General features: G+C 38.8%; 1 protein-coding gene across 4 annotated transcripts in view; it reads left to right on the top strand.

The window, feature by feature from the left end:
- Window positions 1–24,678, top strand: part of Sepsecs (Sep (O-phosphoserine) tRNA:Sec (selenocysteine) tRNA synthase) — a 30,719-nt gene extending 6,041 nt beyond the window's left edge. For all 4 annotated transcript variants that reach the window (XM_005068776.4, XM_013112514.3, XM_040747074.1 and 1 more), the window contains 6 exons: window positions 2,738–2,840; window positions 7,254–7,383; window positions 7,519–7,610; window positions 15,766–15,859; window positions 17,615–17,705; window positions 20,382–24,678. In XM_005068776.4, the coding sequence (XP_005068833.1) occupies window positions 2,738–2,840; window positions 7,254–7,383; window positions 7,519–7,610; window positions 15,766–15,859; window positions 17,615–17,705; window positions 20,382–20,676 (805 nt within the window). In that variant the 3' untranslated portion in view covers window positions 20,677–24,678. The remainder of the gene's footprint in view (window positions 1–2,737; window positions 2,841–7,253; window positions 7,384–7,518; window positions 7,611–15,765; window positions 15,860–17,614; window positions 17,706–20,381) is intronic.
- Window positions 24,679–25,369: the final 691 nt, after the last annotated feature.

Here is a 25,369-nt window from a genome sequence, read left to right as displayed (position 1 = left end):
AGTAATTCTCATTTCCCAAAACAACAAGTATGTGGGTATTGTATTAGTTGAATTATTTTTCCCTGGTGAGTTTTGCTTCATTTTGAGCCATGTTTTCAGTGTGTATAGTGCTACATTGTTTTACACATGGCCTGTTAGAATTTAATAGTCAGCAAGTAGTCATTTGTTACTCATTAGTTGTGTGATGTAATGAATGCTTTTGATGAGTGAAGTTTATGAAAATGTCAGTGTAAAGTTATTAGTATATTTGATTTTCTGATGTTATAGTCTTAATTTTAGAGGTATAGCATATATTTTGTTTTTATTGGTCAATTATTGGGAAGTATTGAGTATGAAATCCATGTAAAAGAATGTCACTTCTTGTGGCTATTAAAATTATCTTCTGATTTAGAGTACAGTGGGATTCACATGGAAAGTCTGTTTTCTCCTTTTCTTTGCCTTTCATTTAATGCCTTCTTATGACTTACTAACACATCTGATTAATTTAGATCATTTAAAAACTACTTACAAGTTTGTTGTTTTTAAAATAACTTTTAATATTATGGTGTCTTTTTTTTCAAGGAAGTTATCATAGAATTCTTTCACTACAGCACACACATGAAAAAAGTGCCTTTTTATCTTCTGAAGAATGTGTGTGTGTGTTCAAAGTCTATTTTGTTAGTAACAGAAGAATTTTGGTATTGATTGTGAGGCAGGTGTGTGTGGGGGATTGGAGGGATGGGTTCTTTGTGTGTGTGTGTGTGTGTGTGTGTGTGTGTGTGTGTGTGTGTGTGTGTGTGTGTGTGTGTGTGTGTGTGTGTGTGTGTTTCCCAGTGGTTGATTTTGGGTGTCTTCCTCTATCACTCTCTACTTTACTCTTTGAAACAATGTGTCTTACTGAACCTGGGAGCTTCCTGCTTCAGGTAGAATGGCTAGTGCTTAAGCCCCAGAGATCATCCTGTCTCTGCCTACCTGGTGCTGGGATTATAGGCACACAGTGCCACGCCTGGCTTTTTAAATGTGGAATTGAACTCAGGTCCTCATGCTTGCAAGGCCAGCACTTTACTGATTGATTGATCCATCTCTCCAGCCCTAAAAATTAAGTTTTATTCATGTCTTAGTCAGTGTTCTGTTGCTGTGAGGAGACACCATGACCATGCTAACTCTTATAAAAGAAAACATTTAATCAGGGCTTGCTTACAGTTTCGGAGGTTTAGTTTATTATCCTGGCAGGGAGCATGGTGACATGCAGCTAGAGCTGGTGCTGGAACAATAGCAGCAAGAAGAGACACTGGGCCTGGCTTGTGCTTCTGAAACCTCAGAGACTACCCCAGTGACATCCCCAACAAGTACTGTGACTCCCTGATGGTTAAGCACTCAAATTTATGAGTCTGTGGGGACCATTATTATCCAAATCACAATTCATAATACTTAAAGGAAGCAAATTGAGATTCTGCCAAATGAACTTGATCTTATTCCTATGTATAGTTTTAAGACATATTTACTTGTTCATGTCTAGCAAAAAAGGTATCTCATGCATTCCACTCATTTATTTATTTATTTACTTACTTGAGACAGGGTCTTGCTGTGTATTTCTGACTGACCTGGGATTTACTATGTAGAACTGGCTAATTTTGAACTCACAGAGATCCATTTGCTTCTGCCTCTCTGTGCCAATATTTTAGATACCTCCTTTTGGAAAGAAACATAAAAATGCTTTGCTTTCAAATTCTGTTTGATTAATTACATCACAGGATTTAGTTATAGTTTTGCAATATGCTGACTTTTTTATAGGTGGCTTTAGTCACAAGTAGTATAGGATTTTGAGAAAGAACCTCTGATGTGTTGTGGTTCATTGCCATACTTAACATAAATTAGACTTTCAAATTGTCTTTTAAGAGAGGTGTCAGACGAAAGAGTGAAGAAGGGTAGGTTTTTGTTTTTTTTGTTTTTTGAGACAGGGTTTCTCTGTATTGCTTTGGAGGTTGTCCTGGAACTCTTCTCTGAAGGGTAGATGTTAAGACAGAAATTTTAAACGATGTATTCAAGTTGTTAGGCAATGTCAGTGAGTTTTGATATGGGAATGTTGCAGGGTGTGTCGTGTCATCCGTGACCCTCCCCCTGCCTTTTTCTTTTTAAAAATGGAGGTCTACTTGAAAGTGTATTTTTAAAAAAATTTTTGTGAGGTTTCTTAAGGTTTCTAGATAGGCTTATTATTTTGTCAATACTAGCTTCATTATGATGAACAGTCAATGGGGAAGAAGAGGATTGCAGCACTTCTAAGCTCTGTGTTTTGCATGTAAGAACTTTGGAAATTGTTTCAAAGTTACCATCATAAACTTTTTTTTGTTGGTTTTGTTTTGTTTTTTTTTTCCTTTGAGACAGGGTCTCATTATGTAGCCTGGCTGACCTGGAACTTGCTGGTTAGTCCTGGCCTCGAATTTGCTAAATTAGTCTAGTCTGGTCTTAAGCTCAAAGAGATCCTCCTGCCTCTGCCTGTGAAGTCATAAGCTTTTGTAAATTTTTTTCTCTCATTTATTGGAAACATTAAGGGGTTTTCTAAGTCTTTCAAAAGTGCTTGCTATGTATTTCCAGGCTGATGAATTACATGCGAAGATACTATACTACAGAGGGGATTCAGTTTGTCATTCCCCTTTTCCTTTTCTTGATGTACCTTATGACTATTAATAAAAACTTTCCATAATTATTTATAAAGCACAGTATGAGTATGTCTTTCTGTAAATGTTTATGTTTATAGATTAGAAGAACTGGCTGTGATTTGTGCTAATTATGACATTCCGCATGTAGTCAACAACGCTTATGGATTACAGTCTTCCAAGTGCATGCATCTCATTCAGCAGGTGAATTATTATATTAATATTATATACTATAGGATTATGACTTTTTTCCTACAACCCAATACAGTGAAAGTTATTTAGCTCTCTACTTTGGGGAGCATTAGAAACTTGTATCCAGTATTATCTTAGTAAAAGTCATTATTCCTAGGTAGTATGATGGTAATTGGATAGTAGCTTTTAAAGATTTGTTTATGCATATATTTTGTGTGTATACTTGTGTCAGTGTGTGTAAGTGTATGTATACCTATGTGTCTGCATGCGAGCGTGCTTGGTTTTGCGGTTGGGGGCCAGAAGAGGGTGGTGAGTGTCCTTCTATTGTTATCCTATTCCGCAGAGGCAGGGTCTCTTTTGGACCTGTGGGTTGACTTTTCTCAAGTAGGCTGGAAGCCAGCCAGCCCCAGTCATCCCCCTGTCTTCACCCTTGTTGGAGCTACGGCTTTAGGTGTGTGTGAAATGTCTGCCTTGTCACGTGGATTCTGGGATCCAAATTCTGATCCTCGCGGTTGTACAGCAAGTGTTCTTACTGGGCAAGCCATTTCTCCCACCCCTGGGGAATAGCTTTGATGGTTCCGAATCAACATAGAAATATTTCAGTAGCATCCTTAACTTCCTGGGATTTTTTTTTAACCCAGGATACTCATTTTTCTAATGTATTGAATTACAGTATTTCAAAAACTATATTGATGATCATATTTTGCATAGAAGGAAAACAGGAAGAGTAAGAATGAACCATGTAAATACATAAACATTTTCAAATCTTAAAGAAATATAAACATTTAAGTATTTTCCAATATTTAAAGGATCTTTCAGTAGCTGCTGCTGTGTGACCTTTACTTATTCACCCTTACCTTCTCTTTGGTATCTTTTCATCATTCCATAACTTTGGAAGGCTGCCTCACAGGTCTAGACGGATCGTGTATGATGTGTGTGGAGCAGAAGAAAGGTATACAGTGTTGTGCTGGAACTTGTGAACACTTTACACGGATGACTCACTTTTATTGCCTCTCCTTTCCCCTAGTTCTTCTCTTTACTTTCTAATACTTGGTGTGTTTGTGTTCATGCACACACATGTGCGCCATAGCATACATATGGAGGTCAGAGGGCAACTCGTAGGTGTCAATTCATTCCTTCAACCATAGGGGTTCCGGAGATTGAACTTGGACTATCTGGGTTGGTGACAAGTGCCTTTAACCACAGAGTCATCTCACTTTGCCCCTCCTCCTGTATCTTTAATGCTTTCAAAATTCAAACGCATCAGCATCTCTAAAAGTATATAAAAGGAAGGAGCAGGTGGGTCATAGCTATCATTTCTTTAAGTCATAACTATCTTCTAAGTATCTTTATCATTTATAATGGATATTTTTCTGTTTTTGTGAATGTTCTATTTTCACATAGTTGTAGTCATTGTGTGTATTTAACAAAATACTTTAAGCCTTGTTAGTTATATGTTTATGCTTTCCACATGCCTATATTGTCTTCATACACATCGTTTTAAAGATTGATTGATTTAATGTATGTGAGAGTGAGAGAGAGATGGCCTGGGGAGACCAGAAGAGGCATTACATCCCATGGAACTAGAGTTAAAGGTGTTTTGTGAGCTGACATAGGTTGGTGCTGGGATAGGAATTCTGGTTTTCATGCTAAAGTAGCAATTGCTCTAATTGCGGAGCTATCTCTGCACACCCAGATGAGTCATTTTCTTAGACGTTATTCCCTAATTGAGAAGTACTCAGGGTTCTGGGGCTCACAACTTACTTTTGAATACTTGAAAGTGGGGTGGTATGCTTACGGAGAGCAAGACTAAGGGAAGCAGTTGTAGAGTTGATGTGAAAGGCGTCCTTGGGGCCACTCTTCCTGGTACCCAGGTTTGCCATGCCCACGCGTGTGCGCACGTGTGTGTGTGTGTGTGTGATGCTTCTCAAATTCACTTGCTGTCATGTAGGTATTATAATAACCTTCTAAAATCGATTTGTTTTTTAAGTAGTAAATAAGCATTTCTGCAGGTTGGCCTGTGTGAGGAGAGGTCATGGCGCTGTTGGTAAATATATAGGTCTTATTGAGTTCTGACTGCTATTTCATGACATTCTAAATAGAGTTAACTTTCACTCACAGCTGTGATCATGCACTTTATCAAGGACCCACCATGTGTGTTAGGCATCTGATCAGGCTGTTAATGTTTTTAACTAATCCTAATAAGTTAAGTAGTACTTTTCATTGTTCTTGTTTGTATATGAGGAATCATTCTCAGTTGTTTACGTGATTAACCTGAGGTCTCATGGCTTCAGAATAGCCTGTATAGCAGTCTGACACAAGGACCCAACATCTACCTAAAATACAGCACATTAAAACCACAAGTCCCGAGAAAGCAGTATCACAGTAATCACATAATTAGTGAAGAAAACAGTTATAGGTGAAATGTCTTAGCATTTTCAAAAGATGTTCCAGAATGACTTGGTTCTGAGTAGATAAGATACTCTGTTGTGCATACAAAGTCTCAAGAAGTACACTTCTGATTCTGTTTACTTAAATGCCTAATTTGAGATTTTGGGACTGATTAATAGAGGTACATAGTAGAGCTATAAAAATATGTGTGTGGGATTGACTGTTTAGAGTAGAATATGAAGCTCCAAAATGTGGGAAGCAGTGACTTCAGTTACTAACAATTGGAGCTAAGTGGGTGTTACTGCTACTCAGCCACATGCCTGATGGTTATTTCCGTCATTAGATTTTTGAGTTCCCATTAGTGTGTGAGCTACCAAAATATGGCTGCAGCCTATTCCCCATCAGTCTCTACCTTGCTAGTTTTTTTTTTTTTCTCCTTAGTGGCAGCCTTTTGTTAGTATGGGACATTTCTGAGACCTAGTGTTTTCTTGCAACGGAGTGTGCAGTCTTTATGGTGAGAGGCTGGCCGGGTGTGGCGCTCTGGAGCACTGATTCCTCCTCCTCAGGCTTCCCATTCCCTGTTGAGGTTCAGGTTCCGCTCAGGCCTCGGCAGTTTTCTGTCCACTTTTCAGCGGGCACCGCTCGCTGTGCTTCTTCACCATTTATTCTGTTGGTGTTTATGCTGCTTCCTCCTCCTGAGGTGAGGCGGGTTTTCGTCTGTTCATAGTTGTTAGGAAGTAAGAATCGTGCTGAAAGTCAGGTGATGGTCTCTGAGTAGTCTGTTCCCCTCCCGGCTTCTGCCGCCTCTACCTGTTGCCTACCTCTGGTCTGTCAGATTAGGCCAGCTATCTGTGATTTCCATTCTCCCTGAGATATAAAAGTGGGGAGGAAGTGTGAAAACGAAGGTCAAATGTGGTTATAATATTAATAGAAATGTAGATTGTGAATACAGATTGAAAATCTGTGGCTGCAGATAAAGGGAAAAACTCTGTGAGTTGAAATTTAGATGGTATCTCAATGTTTAAGAGGAGAGAATTGCAGCACATTTGACAGAAGGTCATAGCTGTTTCGGATGGGAAGCAGAACTTGGTTCCACATTTCTGGTAGGTCTGTGTTCCTTTCTGTGCTGGGATATTAGACTTCCCATTTGAAGTTCATTTGCAGTGGAATGAGACCATCTAAGATACCACAACATTAAGGGTCACAAGTTATAGAGAAGCATTGATTTTTTTTTTGGAACTGCCTGGAATGTACAGATGAAATTGCTATTGGTTGATGATAAACATAAAATCGGTCTTTCTCTTTTGTGATCAGAACTTGGTTAAAGGCTGGGCTTGGAGCTTTGTGCGGGGGGCCACATAAAGCTCCTGTGGTCAGTCTCCAGCACTATAAGACAAACAGCAAGCCCAAAACAGAAAAAGGTCAGTAGACTGTCCCAAGTGTCAGAGACAGGCACTTCATTTTCTAGCCACTTGGTTGACACTTTGGGCAGCTGTAATTTATTAGATTGTGATGCTAGTATTTAAAACTATTTAATCATCATAGACCTTATAGTCAAATAAAAGTCACATGTGTGAGGCATGGGAGAAATGCTTTGTCTCTTAGTTTTAAGGTAAAAAGCTGTTTCAGAGGGATTCCCTCTTGCACTGGTAATGAAACCACACCTGCTTCATAGAGGTTATGAGTTTGATGATTAATCTGTGAAAGCCACCGTACACTGCAGGGTGCTGGGTATTAGGCATATAATGAGCACCGCCCAAAGCTGTGGATCAGTTATGTAAACCCTGGACTTGCACTGCTACAAAGAAAGTTACAGCCCTTCACCTGCTTTTTAAGAAATGTCTATGCACTGTTTTAGGGATACTCAGTTTTGCTTTTAATTAAGGTAAAATTAGCCTTTCTAAATGTGGGAATGAAATTTAATTGTATATATCATTTTGTATAACATCATTTTTGTTGTGACCTTTGTGTGTTAATAGTAGTTATTATCTGACCTAGTGACTAACATGTGACCCATGTGTTACTTGATTCTAGGGGGCTCGGGTTGGTAGAATCGACGTTTTCGTTCAGAGCTTGGACAAAAATTTTATGGTTCCAGTAGGTGGTGCTATAATTGCTGGCTTTAATGATTCCTTCATTCAGGAAATCAGCAAGATGTACCCAGGTAAATGGATACCTTGTTTTTCGGAAGAAATAACTAATGAACAAAAATGCATGTGCATATAGCCTGCTGTGATGAACTAATTTCCAGAGCCTCCCCATCAGTCCTCCTTCATGTGCTCTGCCCATCTGTTTTCAGGGAGAGCTTCGGCTTCGCCATCCTTAGACGTCCTTATTACCTTGTTGTCACTCGGCTGCAATGGCTACAAGAAGCTGTTAAAGGAAAGAAAGGTGAGATCTTCTCCCTTGTTTAAGCCTGTGTGTTACTCATGGGAGCCACTGTTGGGTTTTTAAATCTCTAATTTGTCATATAGAAGCTAATCATCCTTTCTGTCCAGATCTGCTGAAGAATAGTTCAAATGCATTGCTTTACTATTAGTATTTGTTATTTAGAAACATCTGCATTGGAAATGACTTGTTCATTTGTCACCTAAATGTAGAGGGGCTCTCCTTTTTGTGCTATTCATTTTTGTTAACTGTTTTCTTTTACATTTATTGTGTGCTCATGTGCACATGCCATGGCGCATGTGTGGAGGTTGGGGACCGTCTGTGGGAGCAGAACTGAACTCGGGTCATCAGGAGTAAGAGGAGGGGCCTTGCCCTTTACCTACTTGCAGTCTTACTAGCACTGCTTTTTCTTTTAGGACAGGGTCCTGTTGTGTGGCCGTAACTGGCCTAGAGCTGGCTTATGTAGACAAGGCAGGACTCAAACACTGGGCAATCTTCCTGCCTCTGCTTCCCAAGTGTTGGGACTGTAGGCATCCATCACCACTTCTGGCACAGAGGCTGTCTTCAAAGACTAGTGGGAAAGTTTCCATTGAGTGATTTGGAAGCCTGAAGACTTGTGGTGTGAAGGACTAGTCCTAGATGAAAGAACTAGTAGGAGTTGGACATCTTCTTATACTAAAATAATAAATCTCTCCATCGTTGTTGAAATGGTGGACTCTTACTTATATTAGCTGTGAAAAAAAAAAAAAACGTAAGCTTGGTGGTTTGGGCCTGTAGTAGTTAGCTACTCAGGAGGCTGAGGCAGGTGGATCACTAGAGCCCAGAAATTTTGGCCAACATAGTGAGATACAATCTTTTAAAACAAACCATCAGAAAAGCTTCATTCTGGACAGTTCTATAATTGTTGATGGGTCAGATTAGATTAAAGAGTTTATCCATTTCCAATCAAGGAATACTTAGAAGCCCCTGGCATGGCATTTGTGTCTGTATAGCCTTATTGCATCAACTAGCAATTGTAATCCTTTGGTGTACTTCACTTATTTTGAAGCACGGGCATAACTATATCTCACAGATGCTCTAACAGTCTTACTCCTCAAATAGATTTGATGTCTAACATTTTTGTGACATTTTACTCCAATCTTCCTTTCCCTATTAATCCATGGAAAAGTAGTCGTTTACCTTTTAAATTCTGAGAATGTTTAAGATTTTTATGATCATTCATTAGAGAAATGCAAATTTAAAAGCACAGTGAGTAACCATTACACACTTACTAGAAATGGCTAGTTCAATAATAAAAACACAACTAAAATAACGAAAACCTGACAGCCCTGAACCCTGTCAAAGATCTGAAGCAGGTTGAACTCTTAAACACTGCTGATAAGAATATAAAATGCAATGCGGTTTTGGAACATACTGTGGCAACTTCCTAAAAATTAGACACAGCTTACCCAAAGCAGATATTCTGCTTCTAGTTGTTTGCTCGAGAGAATGAAAGTTGAGTTTGTATTAATATCTATAGTTAAGTGCTTATAATGATTCAGTTCATAATTGCCCAAACCAGAAGCAAATATCCTTCATCTGATGGACGGAGGGACACACTGGTGCATCTGTCCTTAGCAATAGACATATCCAACTACAGATACACAGCAAATGATAACACAAGTGCAAATAATAAACAACATAAGTCGGACTCGGGAGACTCATGTGGTTTCATCTACCTTGGAAGAGGTGGAAGAGACGGGGACAAAAAACAAACAAACAAAAACAGATGGGTTCTGGAGGTTAAGGTGGGGGAGATGTCTTACAATTACGTCTTTAGTTGACATGGCTTTGTGGCTGTGTATGTTTGTTAAAATTCAGAAATGTGAACATTTGGAAAGTGGACCCTTGAAGTTTTACCATGTATAAATTGTACAGTGTTAAACCAGACAACAAACTTTTATATGGTAAGAATAAAAGTATAGTTTTACACTCCCATGAAAGTAGTCACTGTTATATATTGTTATGACTCAGGGAAGACAAGTCTTTAGAGAAACCTTATTCATATCATCAGGATCCTAAGGTGATCCTTCATGCTTGTGGGGCTTAGAGGACAACTAAGGAGTTGGTTCTCACCTTCCACTGTGACTTCCAAGGAACTTCCACTGTGAGTTCTCAGGTTGTCAAGCTTGCTCAGTCTGCTAAGCCATGCCACTGGTCTTCTGCTAGGTTCATTATATCCATTCTTTGAGGTAGTACTCATTGTAGGGATTGTCTCCATTTTGCATGTGAAATTGTGATCTGAGAAGACAAACTTGCTCAAGGACTGGCTGGCCACTTTCAAGTCCCAGAACTGCTGTTCAGGCTCCTATGTATGTTGTCTTACCACTGTCTTCTCATGTTTGCAGTTACTGATACAGCACTGAGGGAGTGATGAACCTTTCTTGCTAGGCATATGAGCCATAAAGATGATGATTGATCTACTGGCCCTCCCATTCTATCTAGTGGAGGTTATTTAAAAACCCCAGAGGCTCTCAAATACACTAATTGATTTTATTTAAAATCTTTGTATAGAATTACTTAAAACAAAAGCTGTCCAATGGTGTAATTTCCAGAATACTAAAATACTGGTCTAAGAATTCAGACATTACATGTTAAGAAATTGTTCTTTAATCTCTTCACACAGTAGGTCTTCCTGTGGAAAATGTGGGTGTCCTCCATAATGACAATTGCATATATGTAGCATGAATACTGTTTTTTTTTTTAAATTGAATTTGGTGCAGAAATGAAGCCTTTTTTGTCTAAATGAGCTTCTCTCTGCTGTGAACGGTTCATCATGGTAGTTTATTGGTTCAGCTGTGGAGAAGCTGAGGCAAAGCTATTTTGCGCCAGCCAGAGCTATTTATAAACCATCACTGAGAGAGCCTTTTTATGTTGTTGCTGTTATGTGAACTAAAAAAAGGAGTGCTAAAGGAAAACTTGGGATTTCTTTTTATTCTGTGCCCTTATTCCCCACAATGGTATTTTTAGAGGTTATTTCTTCAAGCTATATCTCTTTAGAAAAGGCTTTACCTTTGTCACATAGAGGCAGACAAGAACTCAGCTTGAAGCCATTCCTTTTCTCAAGCTGTGCTTTCTGAAGGGTGAAAGGATCAGAGAGTGGAACTTTGTGTGTGAATTGAGCCTCTGCCCCATAGCCCCTCCCTGATCCGCATCTGCTTCATGGAGGGAAGAATGACCAGGAGTTTAACGAAGAGGCCTTGAAGAAGAGAGGTTAAAATTCAAGAGACTGTTTTCTTTGAGTTTTTTTATGCAGAAAGAAAAGATCAGCCTTAGAAGTTTGTCCTCACTTCTGCCTTGCTTCCAAAGAAGCCCATTATTCTGCCCAGCTCTCCATGTAGAAGAATGCTTTGCTGACCAGGGTGGCGGACAGTCATTTATTGTTGCAAGTATCTGCTGGATTAGACAAATACAGAAGAGGGATGTAGTAGAATGACTGTTCTGGGACTAGAACTTATGAGCTGAAGCTTAAAGGACAAACGAAGAGCACTAGATTTGCAACTTCAGTAGCTTAAAACAAAGCTAAATTTGGAAGAAGTAGTACATTTATGCCCTACAAGTGGAATTCTTGAATCTCATGTCAATGTCCGGTTTGGGGCTTAGATGTGAGGCTTCAGCATCTTGAAAGCAGTGTTTTTGCCACTGAGGCCAGCCTTGCTGAATGTGTATAGGTCCTTGGCAGCCACAATGGAGACCACAATATTTAGTGCCATGTTCTTCAGCTATGATATCTATGTATGTGGATATGTATCCATGCTGTTGTCCACCTGTCCATGCTTTTATTCCTTACCTTCTGAGACGGACATGGAACACAATTTTCTCCTACCCCATCACATGACACAGCATGTTTCACAGACATAGCCTAAGACATTTTCTTGGAAGTTTGATGAACTGTGCACATCTGGATTCTAGTGAGGGATGGTCTAGATGTTGGGTTTCTTGACTGAAGATAATTCTGCAATCCAAAGACCATACAAAAGATAATGCTTAATATAATTCAGCTCCTTTTTCATTAAAAGTATAAGGTTTTGTGTTTTTATTACAGAAATATAGCTGACATTAGCATTCAGGTATACGGTTCTGTTTATCTGCAGTGAGAGTCTTTTAAAATTAAGTTAAATACAGCACAAAGGACATAGAAAATCAATATTATTTCATTTCTTGTAAGTAGGATTTTCTATACACATTTGCTTGGGCTGCTTATAAATTTCTCCCATTACAGAAGTATTTTATAATAAATGTCAGTTATAGATCTAACTGTAGCAGAAAATAGTACAAGTTCTGTAGCACCTTCATACATCAGGTAAAAACTGCTTAGCTCAGTGTTAGTGTAGGATTGCTATACAATCTTCTGAGAGATAGTTTTAAAGTGTGGTGATATTTAATAGGACATTTAGTACTCTAATACATGGATTGTGTACAGTTTGGTATATTGCACTTGCGGTATTAGTTTACCTATTACAACATCTACACTCAGTAAAGAATCTGTAAATATTTGTTGTTGAATATGAACTTCATTTGAAAATAATTTTTTTAAGACTGAGTTACTTTAACACTAATGATATATGAGATTTAGTTGCCTTACGATTATCTTTATAACAAAGATATCTCTCCTCATGTTAGTTACAGTTAAAATTGAATTCTGGCTAGGGATGAAGACATGAATCTATAATCCCAGCACTCAGAAGGGCAAGGCAAGCCAGGCGGTGGTGGCGCACGCCTTTAATCCCAGCACTCGGGAGGCAGAGGCAGGCGGATCTTTGTGCGTTCGAGGCCAGGCTGGACCAATAGCGCCTCCGAAACAATACAGAGAAACCCTGTCTCGTAAAAACCAAAAAAAAAAAAAAAAAAAAAAAAAAAAAGAAGGGCAAGGCAGTCTAGGCTTCATGGTGACACCAGGCTTCAACAAATAAAGCTGAGCCTCTGAATTTGTTAGCATTAGCCAGTAATTGATAGAGCTGGTTGAAAGCATTAATGGATTAGAATTGAACATGCACAAATTCAGTTTTCTAATAACCATATATGTGTATTTGCAGGTACCTTCTAGGTAACTTTTCAGAAAAAGTTAGCTCAGGTACAAATAAGTACTCATTGGGTTCCACTTTACTGATGTGACAGCCATACTAGATAGAAGATTATTTTAAGTTGTGCTTTAGCACTGAAGTATGTAAACTGAAGAAGCTTGTTTCTTTAATGAGTCCTTAATAATAAATGAAAGGTGAAGGTTCCCTTGTTGCTAGGGGGACATAGGGATCCATAAGGGACATTTCCTGGCTGCTAGTGAAAGTTTGGAAGTATTAGATCTACTGATGGAGGTTAGGATTTTAGTAAATAGTATAGATAATGAGGCATTAGCATCTCATAGCTATGTGAAAAGAAGTGGCTGTTTTTAAAAAAGTACACAGCATAAAAATTAGCAATTTACTGGATGGTGGCGGTGCACGTCTTTAATCCCAGCACTCGGGAGGCAGAGGCAGATGAATCTCTAAGTTCGAGGCCAGCCTGGTCTACAGAGTAAGTTCCAGGACAGCCAGGACTGTTATATAGAGAAATCCTGTCTTGAAAAACCAAAACAAAAAACAAAAAAAAAGAGAAGAAAAATAAATAAATAAAATTAGCAACTTTGTAGTAGATGAAAATACTCACGAAAACCCCATGAATTCTACTTTTAGGGACTGATGCAGTGGTAAGAGATTGTGAATTGTTCTAATTGCTGTACAATTCTTGGCATTTTGATATTTTTACTTCCATTTGATTTTTAAGATTTATTTATGTATATGAGTGTCCTATCTGCATGTACACATTTATGCCAGAAGAGGGTATCAGATCCTGTTTATAGATGGTTGTGACCTACCGTGTAGTTGCTGGGAGTTGAACTTGGGACATCTGGAATAACAGCCAGTACTCCTAACTGCTGAGCTATCTCTCCAGTTCTTCCATTTGATTCCTACATGTGCCACTTTTTGAAGGAGTATTAGAATATTGATTTGTGGATGATCCAATAAAATCTTTGTAAAAAATGTCCAAGGAAAGATACCTTTTCACATAACTTTTCCATCTGATTTCTGAAAATGACCACAGTTGTCTTAAATATTTCTCAAATTTTAAAATTCAAATTACATTTCATTATAGTTTAATGAAGTTCTAAATTATACAGGAAAAACGATAGAAGCAGAAACTTTTTTTCCATATACTTTTTGGCTATCTGTATAAAATAGAATACTAATTATTCAGTACCAGACAGATTTTGGGGAATTTTATATGGCAATTGTTCCCATCATTATCATGCATAGCTTGCACATAGGTATTTGAGAAATAGGCAGATATTGACTGTTAATAAATGTGCTCAGAAAAAATAGCCTGTTGAAAATATTAGTTGCTAGAGGAATTACTGCTCTACACAGCTCTGAAAGTGTAGGCACTATTGAAAGTAATCTAAAGAAAAGAGACTTGAAAATAAGGGCTGAAAAGATGCTTTTCCAGTAGCATCAATTCCCAGTACCCACACAGCAGCTTTGGTTTCAGGGGATCCAACAGCCTCCTGTGGCCTCCACAGGCACCAGGCATACAGGTATACATGAACTATTTGAAAAAAATATTTCAAGATAATTTATACTTTCAATAACTCATGATTATAATTGTGTATATTATATAAAATATATTTATGCGTAGTAAATATATTTATGGCAAGAACATATTACTGCAACTAACAGATAAAAATTATGATTTTTGACTTTTTTGGTTATAAAAAGAAATAATTTAGTGAGCTAATATTTCATGATTATGGCATGCTAAGTACATATTATAAAATATGTTCTTATAAACTATCCTAAAATTTAAGAATGGTTGTTAGTATAATATTTTGGGTGAGAATATAAAATATATATTGTTAGCAAGAGTTAAGGCCTTTGGAGCTGTAAGGAAACTGGTAATTCACAAAACTGGACAGCATTCTCCCTCCTCTCTTAGTCTTTATCTGTTAATGGATAGAGTTGCATCTCTGGACTTTAGACCTGAAAAGCTGCCCTGAGAGAGCTACCTTAGGGAGAAAGCAGAAGCAGCTTTTGTGACCTTTGAAGTGTCATTTCCTCCATTAGCCTGGGCGTCTCTTTAGAATTTATGTTTGACCATGGGTGGAGGTCAGTGAAAGCAGACTCATCTAACTGCAGATGGACTTGGGTAGGCTTTCATTTTTGTACCTTTTCAAAAGTAGGAGCAGAAGAAAATAGCTGCTGACTCAGTTATATTGCTGTGTCTGTATGTGTGACACTTTAGACTTAAAAACATTTATTTTCTACTATTGGCAAAGTAGAACAAGTTTTAGTTTTAGTTATTGTCTTTGAATGAAGGGAATTGTTAATTTTGGCTGTGTGTACCTTAAACAGACTAGATTTGGGGCTGGGATACACCCGAGAGGTAGCGTACTTACCTAGCACACAAGGCCCCTCGTTTGACCTAGAGACACACACAAGTGCAAACACACAAGGCAGTATACTTCTGAACTTCCACTTACTGTGTAACTTGCATGCTAAATGGATACGTTACGTTTTAGTGTTGAAAAGATTTTTTAGTAATTACAGGAGGAGGTCTTCTGAGAAGGACAGGGACTTATTATGGTGTGGAAGAGAAGTTATCTGTTGTGCTGATACTGTATCTAGAAACGGATGGCTGTTTGGGTAGAGTGCGTGCTCTTGCCAGATATGTCAATACGTACTTAAATCCCAGCTACTTGGGAAGCTAAGGCTGGGGGATCAGAAGTTCGCCTCTAACCTGGGCAGCATAGCATATTTGGAACTGATGCGGCTCTAGAACCAGGCTGGCGGGAAGGCTCCTCTCAAGGAAAAAGCTTCTCTTTACAGCAATATGTTGCTCTTTCCATCAATTCTGAAGTATCAATTCTGAATGTTCTGCAGAGATGACATATAGTATAGTCCAAGACCAGAAGTGGGCTGAATTGCTTTTCCCCCAGTTTGCAGGGGCTCTGCTCTGACTCTCACTGTATTGTGGCAAAGGAGAGACATGAGAGATGGTAAACAGTATACATTTCATACCAGTCAGAGTTTGTATTAAGGTTGAGTTGTGTTTATTTGACTTTTAAATATGGTATTTGTTATTTCAGGAAATGTTTGTATATTTGTCCACTGAACTGAAGAAGTTGGCAGAGGCCCACAATGAAAGACTGCTACAGACACCTCATAACCCTATATCTTTAGGTAATTTTCTTTCTTTATAAAAAAGTTTTCTGAGATATTCTTAGGAGGAAGTTGTCATTTATAAAACAGTGAACTTGTTTTGATTATGCTGATACTTGTAAATATATCCCAGTATTAATTGATAGCTTGAGGTTTACTTAGCCTTTAGAAATGCTTTAATTTTCTCTAAGGTAAAGCCTATCTTGTGAAGGAATCAGTCGATAGTAAACAACGAATATGCAGGAGGTAATTTAGGGCTTGCATCTTATGCTGAAAATTTGTTCAGTTAACGAAGCACCCGCATAGCGTTTTCAGTGCCTTTGCTTATTTTCCTCAGCCTCTGTATGTTAGGAAGAGCTGTATCATGAACTGATTTACTGATACAAGGACTAGCAGTTCTGTTAAGTAGTTCAGGGACTATTGAAGTGAATATAGTGGACTAGAGGGATTCCCAGTGGTCAAGAATGCTTACTGCTCTTCCAGAGGATTTGAGTTCAGGTCCCAGCTCTGAGGAGGTCAGCTCACAACTGCCTTTAACTCCAGTTCTGGGGAATCTAACATCCTCTTCTGGCTTCTGAAGCACCCAAACATACATGCACATGCCCACAAACACATAAATAAAAGGCATTTTTTAAAAGTGAATAATTGACCTTTACATATTTTATTTAAAAACTTCATAATTAGTTTGTGAATATGTGAAGTAAAATATGTTTTATATTTCTCATCTAGTTGAGGAAAGTGAATCATTTATATCTGAAACCTTTTTGAAATGTACATTCATGGAGGACCAATGTGGGTACCAACACCCTAATACAAAGCCCCTAATCCTTTGCCCACATAGCATGTTGGCAACATCAGTTCTACCATGCTTTAGTTGCTAATCCCTTTTCCCTATCTCTAAGATAGAATAATAATCTATTATGCAAAATTGCTTATGAATGGTTGGTTGTCTTAGGGTATCTATTGCTGTAGTGAAACAACCATGGCAAAAAAAGCAAGTTGGGAGGAAATGGTTTATTTGACTTATACTTCAGCATTGCTGTTTGTCGCTGAAGGAAGTCAGGACAGGAACTCAAGCAGAACAGGATCCTGGAGGCAGGAGTTGCTTACTTGCTTGCTTTCCATGGCTTGCTCAACCTACCTTCTTGTAGAACTTAGGATCAGCAGCCCAGGAATGGCACCATCCACCATGGGCTGGGTCTTCTGTCATTGATCACTAAATGAGAAAATGCCTTACATCTGGATCTCATGGAGACATTTCCTCAGTTGAGGCTCCTTCCTCTCTGATGACTCTAGCTTGTGTCACGTTGACACACAAAACCAATCACTACAACAATGAGTGTAAAGTGTCTAGCTTTGAAAGCCAGTCTTCAGTAAACAATGGCTACAGAAGTGGTGGGTTACCAAGCATGTGGTTTACCATGAGGTCTCAGAATGACAGTTGTACGTTTGTGTATGCAGAAGTTGATCTTGGGCTTATGTGTACTGACATATATACATACAATATGCTTAAAGTTCATATAACTCGGTTTCATTTAGTTAGCAGCTCCATTGATCACAGTGATATGAAAACTTTGTCCATGATTTGTGAACATGTTTGCTTAGAATTGTGTTTGTCTGATATGGCAACAATCCTTGCTATAATTTATCAAGTACAGTAAAGTGCTGTTATGCTATGGAACAATGAATCAAAGTAGTGTCTTAATCTTATTTGTCTTTGGTGGGTGTTATAATCCAAAAGCTTGTTGGATTGCTTTTGTTTTTGTTTTCTTCTAGCTATGACACTTAGAACACTTGGTGGACAACATGGCAAAGCTGTCACTCAGCTTGGCTCAATGCTTTTTACCAGACAAGTTTCTGGAGCCAGGTGAGTAGATTGAAGAGATAAGTTTATTGCTTTTGATGTCACCTCAAGGCACAATATGTGTCTGTCCCTCAACCCCCAGTGCCATCTGTAGCTTTTGTGATCTGTTTTGGTTTCAGCCTATGGTTTTTCTAATGGATTTTCAAGACTTTTGTAATCTTAATAACTTCTAAGCTCCATTTCCTAAGTTTTAAGAACTTGAAAGTTCAAATGGAAGATACTGTTTATGTGCATGCCAACAAATGAAAGCCTGGTGATATGAGTGTTGTCCAAGACAATGATACCTAGGCCCCAAGGCATGCATGGTAAGCACCTGACCATGGATATATTCCCAGTTCTTTTTTTCTTTTCAGACAGTGTCTCACTAAGTTGTCTAGGCTGAACTTGAACTTACTGTATGGCCCAGCCAGGCCTAGAACTTGCAAACCTCCTGTCTTGCAAGGCCAGTTTCTGTGTAGATTTTTGTCTACTTCGTTCTTAGATGATCTTCAGTACTATCACATAATAGTAGACTAGTAATAAGTCATCTTGCTATCAATTTCAAGTGGAAAGGTTGCTAAGAAATACTGTTTTCTAATTGTTCTAGCTAGATTTCTGTTGCTGTGATTAAAACACTCTGACCAAAAAAATTGGGAAGGAAAATGTTTATTTAGCTTATACTCCAGGTCATAGTTCATCATTGAGGGAAGTCAAGGTAGCAACTCAAGCGGGAACTGAAGTAGGAACCAGAGAGGAGAGATGCTTTCTGACTTGTTCATTCTTAACTTTCTTAAATATCCCAGGACCATCTGTCTAGGGTTAGTATTGCCCACAGTGAGCTGAGCCCTCCTACGTTAATTAGCAGTCATGGTAATATCCGACAGATAAGCCCAGAGGCCAGTCTGATCTGAAGTTCTCTCTTTCAGTTGACTTTAGGTTGTGCTAGGTCGACAATAAAAATTATTCAGAACATTGAACTAAGAGAGCTATGCCTTTCTTGACCAAGTATTTATTATCTTAGAAGCATTCTTTCCACTCACATGTACATGAGCATCAAAATCAGCTATTTTCCATTAGAGAAAAATGATGTATCTTGCTCTAAATGCTTTTATTACATCTCTATGGAAGCATTTTATTCTGATTAACTGTCTCAGTCAGCGTTCTGTTGCTTTGAATAGACACTATGACCATGACAGTTCTTAGAAAGCAAAGTATTTAATTTGGGCTTGCTTATAGTTTCAGAGGTTTAGTTCATTTTCAGCATGGTGACTGGCAAGCAGACATGGTGCTGGAGAAATAGCTGAGAGTCCTACATCTGTATCTGCAGGCAGCAGAAAGGGAGAGGCTACACCCACTCCAACAAGACCACACCTCCTAATCCTTCAAATATATCAGTCTATGGGGGACCATTCTTATTCAAACCACTATACTCGCAAAGGATAAAATGTCTGTGTTAAAGGACTTGGTTTTTATTGGTGCTTTGGTCGGATCTTCCTGGAAGCTGGAGTCGTAGGTGGGTTGTGAACTAGCTGATCCATATTGCTGGTAATGCAAATTGGATTCTCTGGGTCTTCTGCAGGAAGAGTATGAGCTCTTAACCACTGAGCCATCCCTCTGGTTCCATTGTTTTGTTTCGTTTGAGCTAGTGTCTTGCTATGTACTCTGGTTCAGGATCCTCCTATCTCTTCCAGTGTTGACCACAGCTGACTAAATGACAGCTTGTTCAAAGAAAAATAAATCTTAGGTCAATTCAGCTTGAGAAACTGTCTCTGTGCCGTACAGTTTTGATGCTTTTGAAAAGGTTTTGTAAGAGGCTACTATTTGTCTTTATATGTGGGTTGACCTTAATTGTTTGCTTGCTTGCTTGCATGCTCTTTTCCTCCCTCCCTCCACCCTCCTTTCCTCCCTCTCTCCACCTTACCTTCCTCCTTTCCTCCCTCCCCTCATCCCCCCTCTCTCTATCTCCTTCCTTTCTTTTCTTGTGTGTGTGTTTGAGACAGGGTTTCTCTGTCCTGGCTGTCCTGGAACTCACTCTGTAGACAAAGTTGACCTCTTAACTCACAGAGATGCGCTTGCCTCTGCCTCCTGAGTGTTGGGGTTAAAGGTGTGTTCCACCACCTCTTAGCCTTTAAATTGGTTTCTTAAAAAGTAAAAGATTAGAAATCTGCTTCTGCCTAAGGATTCTATGGAAGTCAACCTTAAATAATGCATATACTGTTGGTAGCTGTTGCTGTCTGCTGACCTCCACCCATTGAAGCAGTTACATAGTTTCTAGGTCTCACTGTGAGCCCTTTTATTACACAGTGCTAGTTACATGATTGGAATTGTCATTTGTTGATGGCGAGATAACAGTAAACCAAAGCAGTTTAGCTTATACAGTTGATGTCAGATTCTAGATTTGGCGCAAAACTAAATTTCTTATCACTTATGCTTTGAAGAAGATGTGAAGATTGGTGGGATTCCTTGAGCTTCTTGCTCCCATATAGAAGGTAAGTAATAGTCATCAGTAGGTAGGACTTTTCAGTTGCATTTTACAATTTCATTTTAGGCTGACAGGTTGTTTGCATAGGTCATGATTTATGCTGTTTCTTAGCTTCTTAATCGGTGGTTATATGGCTTAGTGAGACAGGTGCCTTGTTTCTGGGTGGCATCTGTTAACACCACCAGACACACCAGGTTGATAAATCTTTTCCCTTTCAGGGTTGTGCCTCTTGGTTCTGTGCAAACTGTGAGTGGCTACACTTTCCAAGGCTTCATGTCCCACACAGATAATTACCCTTGTGCTTACCTCAATGCGGCAGCAGCCATTGGGATGAAGACGCAAGATGTGGACTTGTTCATAAAGAGACTTGAGAAATGCTTAAACACAGTAGAAAAAGAACAAAATAAAGCAAGTGTTGTGTCTGGAGTTGACAATTATAACCGAGCTGGAGATGTGGACATTGAGGAAATGGCTTTGAAACTAGATAGTGTGCTAGGTGACAAGCACCAATGACCTTCTTCATGACACGGGTTTCTTTTTGCTACAGTTCATACAAGCACTTTAAAGGACATATGTAAAGTTTTTGAACTGAGAGTTTTGTAAAGAATGTTCTCTCAAGGAAGAGGGTCTGAGGGTAGCCGTTGGTGATTGCTGTTTTTAATCCTTAGAATACCTCAGTCCTTATGATTCTTAACAGGTTATAAAATGCAGTTGCATTGAATGTTTTCTGATTGTTACATTAGTTAAGCAACACAATTCAGATGATTCTTACTAATATAAATTGTAAAGTTACATGTAATTCTCATTGAAATACAGAGTTCTTCTTAGCCGTTTTCCAGCATTCAAAGATTTCTTTTGTTTCTGATCACACAGAATTGAGAAAGATGTTTCTAGTGCTGCTAAATACTATATGTTTGTTTAGCTGTCTCTGTGCCTATAAAAGGGATTTCTCAAGGAAGCAGAGCCAGGGCATACACTTGTTGTAAACTTAAGGGCAGTTGTTCTCAACTGGAGTGACTTGATTATACATAAGCAACGTGTAGACCCAAAGTGGTGCTAGTGACATTAAATGGTAGAAGCTAGCAGTTTTGCTCAACATCTTACCTACTGCCCAATACATGATTTCCACAAAAGAATTCTCAAAAATGTCAGTATTGATGTGGGTCAAGGAAGTGAGCTCCTCAGTAAAGTTGCTTTATGCAGCATCTTGGTCATGTGCTGCCTGATGGCATTGTTATTCATTGTGGACTGCATGGAAGTCAGTGGTCCCATGAGATACAGCACCTAGTGATATGATGCCTCTCTTGGCTTGTTAAGTATTTGTCATGCTGTTCACATACATATAAAACCAGCTAATTATACATTTTTAGACCATATCTCAGGGTTATGTGACTACATATCAAAAAAAGATAGCTCCATGAATGTTACGAAGTGTACTGCATAGAGACAGCCAGAATCACTAGTTCTAAACAAGTGATTATAAGTTGTTTTATATAGGACCTGCTCATTTTTCCATTTGGGCAACTGAAAACTGTTCCCCATTCTGTCTTGACTTTAAGCAGCCTTTGTGAACTGACTAGTTCACTGAGGTAGTATGCATGGCCACCATCAGAACTAATATGCCTGACTTTGAACATGTTCTTGCTAAAGAGGTCAAAATACAGTACTGCAAACCTATGTTTTATATATAGGCAGAAAGAGAATATGTAGGTTTTCAGTACTCTTTCTGTGTATGTATGTCTGAAATTTCAGGCTCAATAGCTCTAACAGTGATTTTTGTTAATTTAAAACAGACTGGGGAATTAGTGAAGCCTCTTGAAAACGTCACCATGCCAAAGCTATATCTCTCAGACCTGTTCTGGGGAGCGTCATTCTACCCAAGACATACTCACAGGGAAAGAGCTCCATGGAGAAATGGGGAAATGTCTTTGTAGATTTGCTCATAATGTATTAAATGCTGCAAGAGGATTCCTTTAGTAAAGGTTGGCCTGCTTTTCCAAAGAGAAATCAGTTTTCCGAACTGAAACACTCGTTAATGTCTCCTGAAACATACTCTTTCAACACAATGGGCCAAATGCATTGACCTCCAGATTCTATTGCTTGTATTAGTTGTCACTGAGCTGTGTATGAAAAGGGGTCTTTCTTGTGTATGATCTTATAGGGTTTGTAAAGATGAGTTTGGCCAGATGCTGAGTGTGTAAGTTGGGCTTTGGGAGCCACTGATGACCATGGAAGTTAAGGCTGGCTGGCTGGCTGGAGATAAAGAGCTCACTTCCAGTTATCTAAGTGATTCCTAAATGTATTCTACACTCTGTGGGCCAGACACTGAAATGGATCTTAAGCCTACAGTGACTCTTTACACGGTAGTAAATCCTGGATTGAAAAGGTATGTGCTGTTTTCGTGGTGGATGCGGGACTGCATTGTAGACCTGATGAAGCTACAGAAGCCCAGTCTCCATGGAGCCCAGGAGGGTCAGATAATGCTGCCGATGGAAATGCTGGCAGTGCAGTTTCCTATGCATCAGGCCAAAATGATTTTCTAGAACAAGTGATCTATATTGTGTGCTCATCATTTTGCTTAAGAAAGGCCAGAGTCCAGAGACTGAAGATGCTTCCTCATCTGCCGAGTATCAGCAGTTCTTGGGCTTCAGCTGCTGAATGGATAATAATTCTAATTGAAGATAAATTACGTGAGCCCACATATGAATGATAGATATGGTATAACATTTATTCCTGGTGCATAAAGTCTGTTACAGTTTTGTTATTAACCCTTTCTCTTTTAAGTAGTTCTAAATTCCAGCTGTTCCTCTGGCTCCAAGCTTGATCCTAAGGTCACAGAACTAAGTTTTTTGGAAGGATAGAATGGTTCTTTGTCATCAGGCTTGCCTTCGCCCTCAACCCTGTATAACTTACCTAATTCCCTCCTGTTCACATATGCATGTTAAAAGGACTGTACCTAAGTGTCGGCCATGAAACACACTGCTTGGGATGCTTCATGATCTACCTTTGTTTGCTTCAGACTGGCAGTGAAGGACAGCATTCCAGTCGCTGCCTAAGACACTGCTACTATTTTCCTGGCCCAGCTCCTCTTATGAATAAGGTGTAAGGCAGATTTTGGAGGTTGGTTTTTAAAGTCATTGGGCTGGACTAGTCTGCTTAGAGAAGAGAACTGAATCACAGAATGTTTGGTCACTAATGTGGTTTACTCACACTGCAGGGAAAAGTCTCTGCTGATGCATCCTCACTGTCAGGGAAAGATGTGACTGCAACCTTGGACCCCCTGTTAACTGTGAAGCTTCCTCTTGGCTCTGGTAACAGTTGAACAGAGTCATATAGGATACAGTTCTGTTCCACCAATAGGTCTTTGATGTATAAATGGTAAATTTAAATATGATTTAATTAAATTAAATTTTTCTACTAGCTTGTTCCAGCACATAATTACTCCGTGATTCCATTTCTTTAACCACATGACATTAAGAACTGTCATTGAGGCCCTAGCTATAGAATAAATGTATGCCAATGGCTTCCACAGGTTTTAGTGGAACTTAAGCATATGTACTTACTTTTTACACTTCTGATAATATTGAATTAGTGATCTCCTTCTGGCAAGTTCAGTTTTATACCTTTTCCATGAAGTAGGTGGCTAGCATTGAAAATAGTTTTGGAAAACATTCATGAATCTCATTCATATTGTTATCAGAAAAATATTTAAATATATATACATTTGGTACTTAAGAAATTGGATTTGCTTTGCCCAGAAATTTAAGATGCAGTAATTTCTGTCAAGCCCAAAATGGTTTTGTGTTTTACATTGATAAATTTATATTGAGTTGAAAAATACCCAGTTTTATATGCACAGAAGTTAGTTAATTTCAGAAATTTCATAATCTCTGAATAATTTGATAAGAACCAACTGGCTATGCTAGTAACAAGTGTGCGTGCGTGCGTGTGTGTGTGTGTGTGTGTGTGTGTGTGTGTGTGTGTGTGTGCACGTGCGAGCGCGTGTGTGTTTGCTTGCTCGCCTGTGGTGGGGGTCACCCAGCCAGTGCTGGGTGCTTCCTTGTCTATCAGTTCTGCTCTTTGGACAGCCTTAGTCCACACGTCTGACTTGCTGCCTCCTTTAGTAAAATTGCCTTAATTTTACTTTCATTTTGGCCTCATGGTCTATGTGACATAAGATGATGATTTTACAGCTAATGCATATGTCTTTGTAATTTACCAGCCAATATTCTGCAGTTCAAGCTAAGTCTTTGGACAGAGCCAGATTGTGTTTGTACTATCCTTTTTTTTTTTTTTTTTTAAGTGGTACCAACAAGAGCTTTTGGAGAAAGGTGAAGGAAGGCCGAGTTGACTGTGTAACTGTGTGGTGGTAGGGATTGGAGCTATGAGACTATGATGCAGACCTGTGTATTACCAAAAGGGAGAAACACTTCTAGAAATATTTTTGGTATAGACTGTTTAAAAATAAAAATAAATTGTATAATTTATTACATGAAATAAATTTTTAATAACTCACCGATAGTACCTTATATTTTACTGGAGCATTACTACAGATAACATCTGAAAGTGCCCTCTTCCTAATTCCATCATCAGTATTAGCTTGCCCAGAAGTCAGCAAGGAAAGTATGGTTTGAAATGGAAATCATGTATTATGGCTTTTGACTGTGGAAAGTTGGCACTTAGCAGTATTTAATCAAGGACCTACAAGATGGCCCAGTGAGAATAGGCACGTACCACCCAGCCTTACAACCCTAGTGACCCATGTGATGGAAAGGTAGAACTGACCCCTGCAAATTGTCTTTGACCACACACATACTCCAGTGTGCGCGCACACACACACACACACACACACAAAATGTAATACATTTTTAAGAACTCAGTATTTGAAAGTAAGAGATTCTATCAACTTCAAATTTTATTGTTGACCTCTGCGTTTCTAAATTAGGCACTTGTCATTAGTTGGGAGTTTGAGTCTCTCTGTTACTTCACCATGAACTCATGATAGAATGGCTCCAAATCTTGGTCAAATCAGATGTGAAATGGGGACCTCCCTAAAGACTGAGGATCAAATGGATAATAAATGCAAGTAATAATAATAATTGTTTCATGGCCTGAAACAGCATGAACTGTAAGTACCAACATTTGCATGAAGCTGTATTGTATTAAATTGTGCTAGGTTTAAATGAAAACGTGTTCTAAGATGGAC

Source organism: Mesocricetus auratus, unplaced genomic scaffold (assembly GCF_017639785.1).
Source record: "Mesocricetus auratus isolate SY011 unplaced genomic scaffold, BCM_Maur_2.0 Super-Scaffold_100006, whole genome shotgun sequence".
In the NCBI taxonomy this organism is placed as follows: Eukaryota; Metazoa; Chordata; class Mammalia; order Rodentia; family Cricetidae; genus Mesocricetus; species Mesocricetus auratus.
Note: the sequence above shows the minus strand (reverse complement) of the source record. Positions and strands in the feature narration are given on the sequence as shown.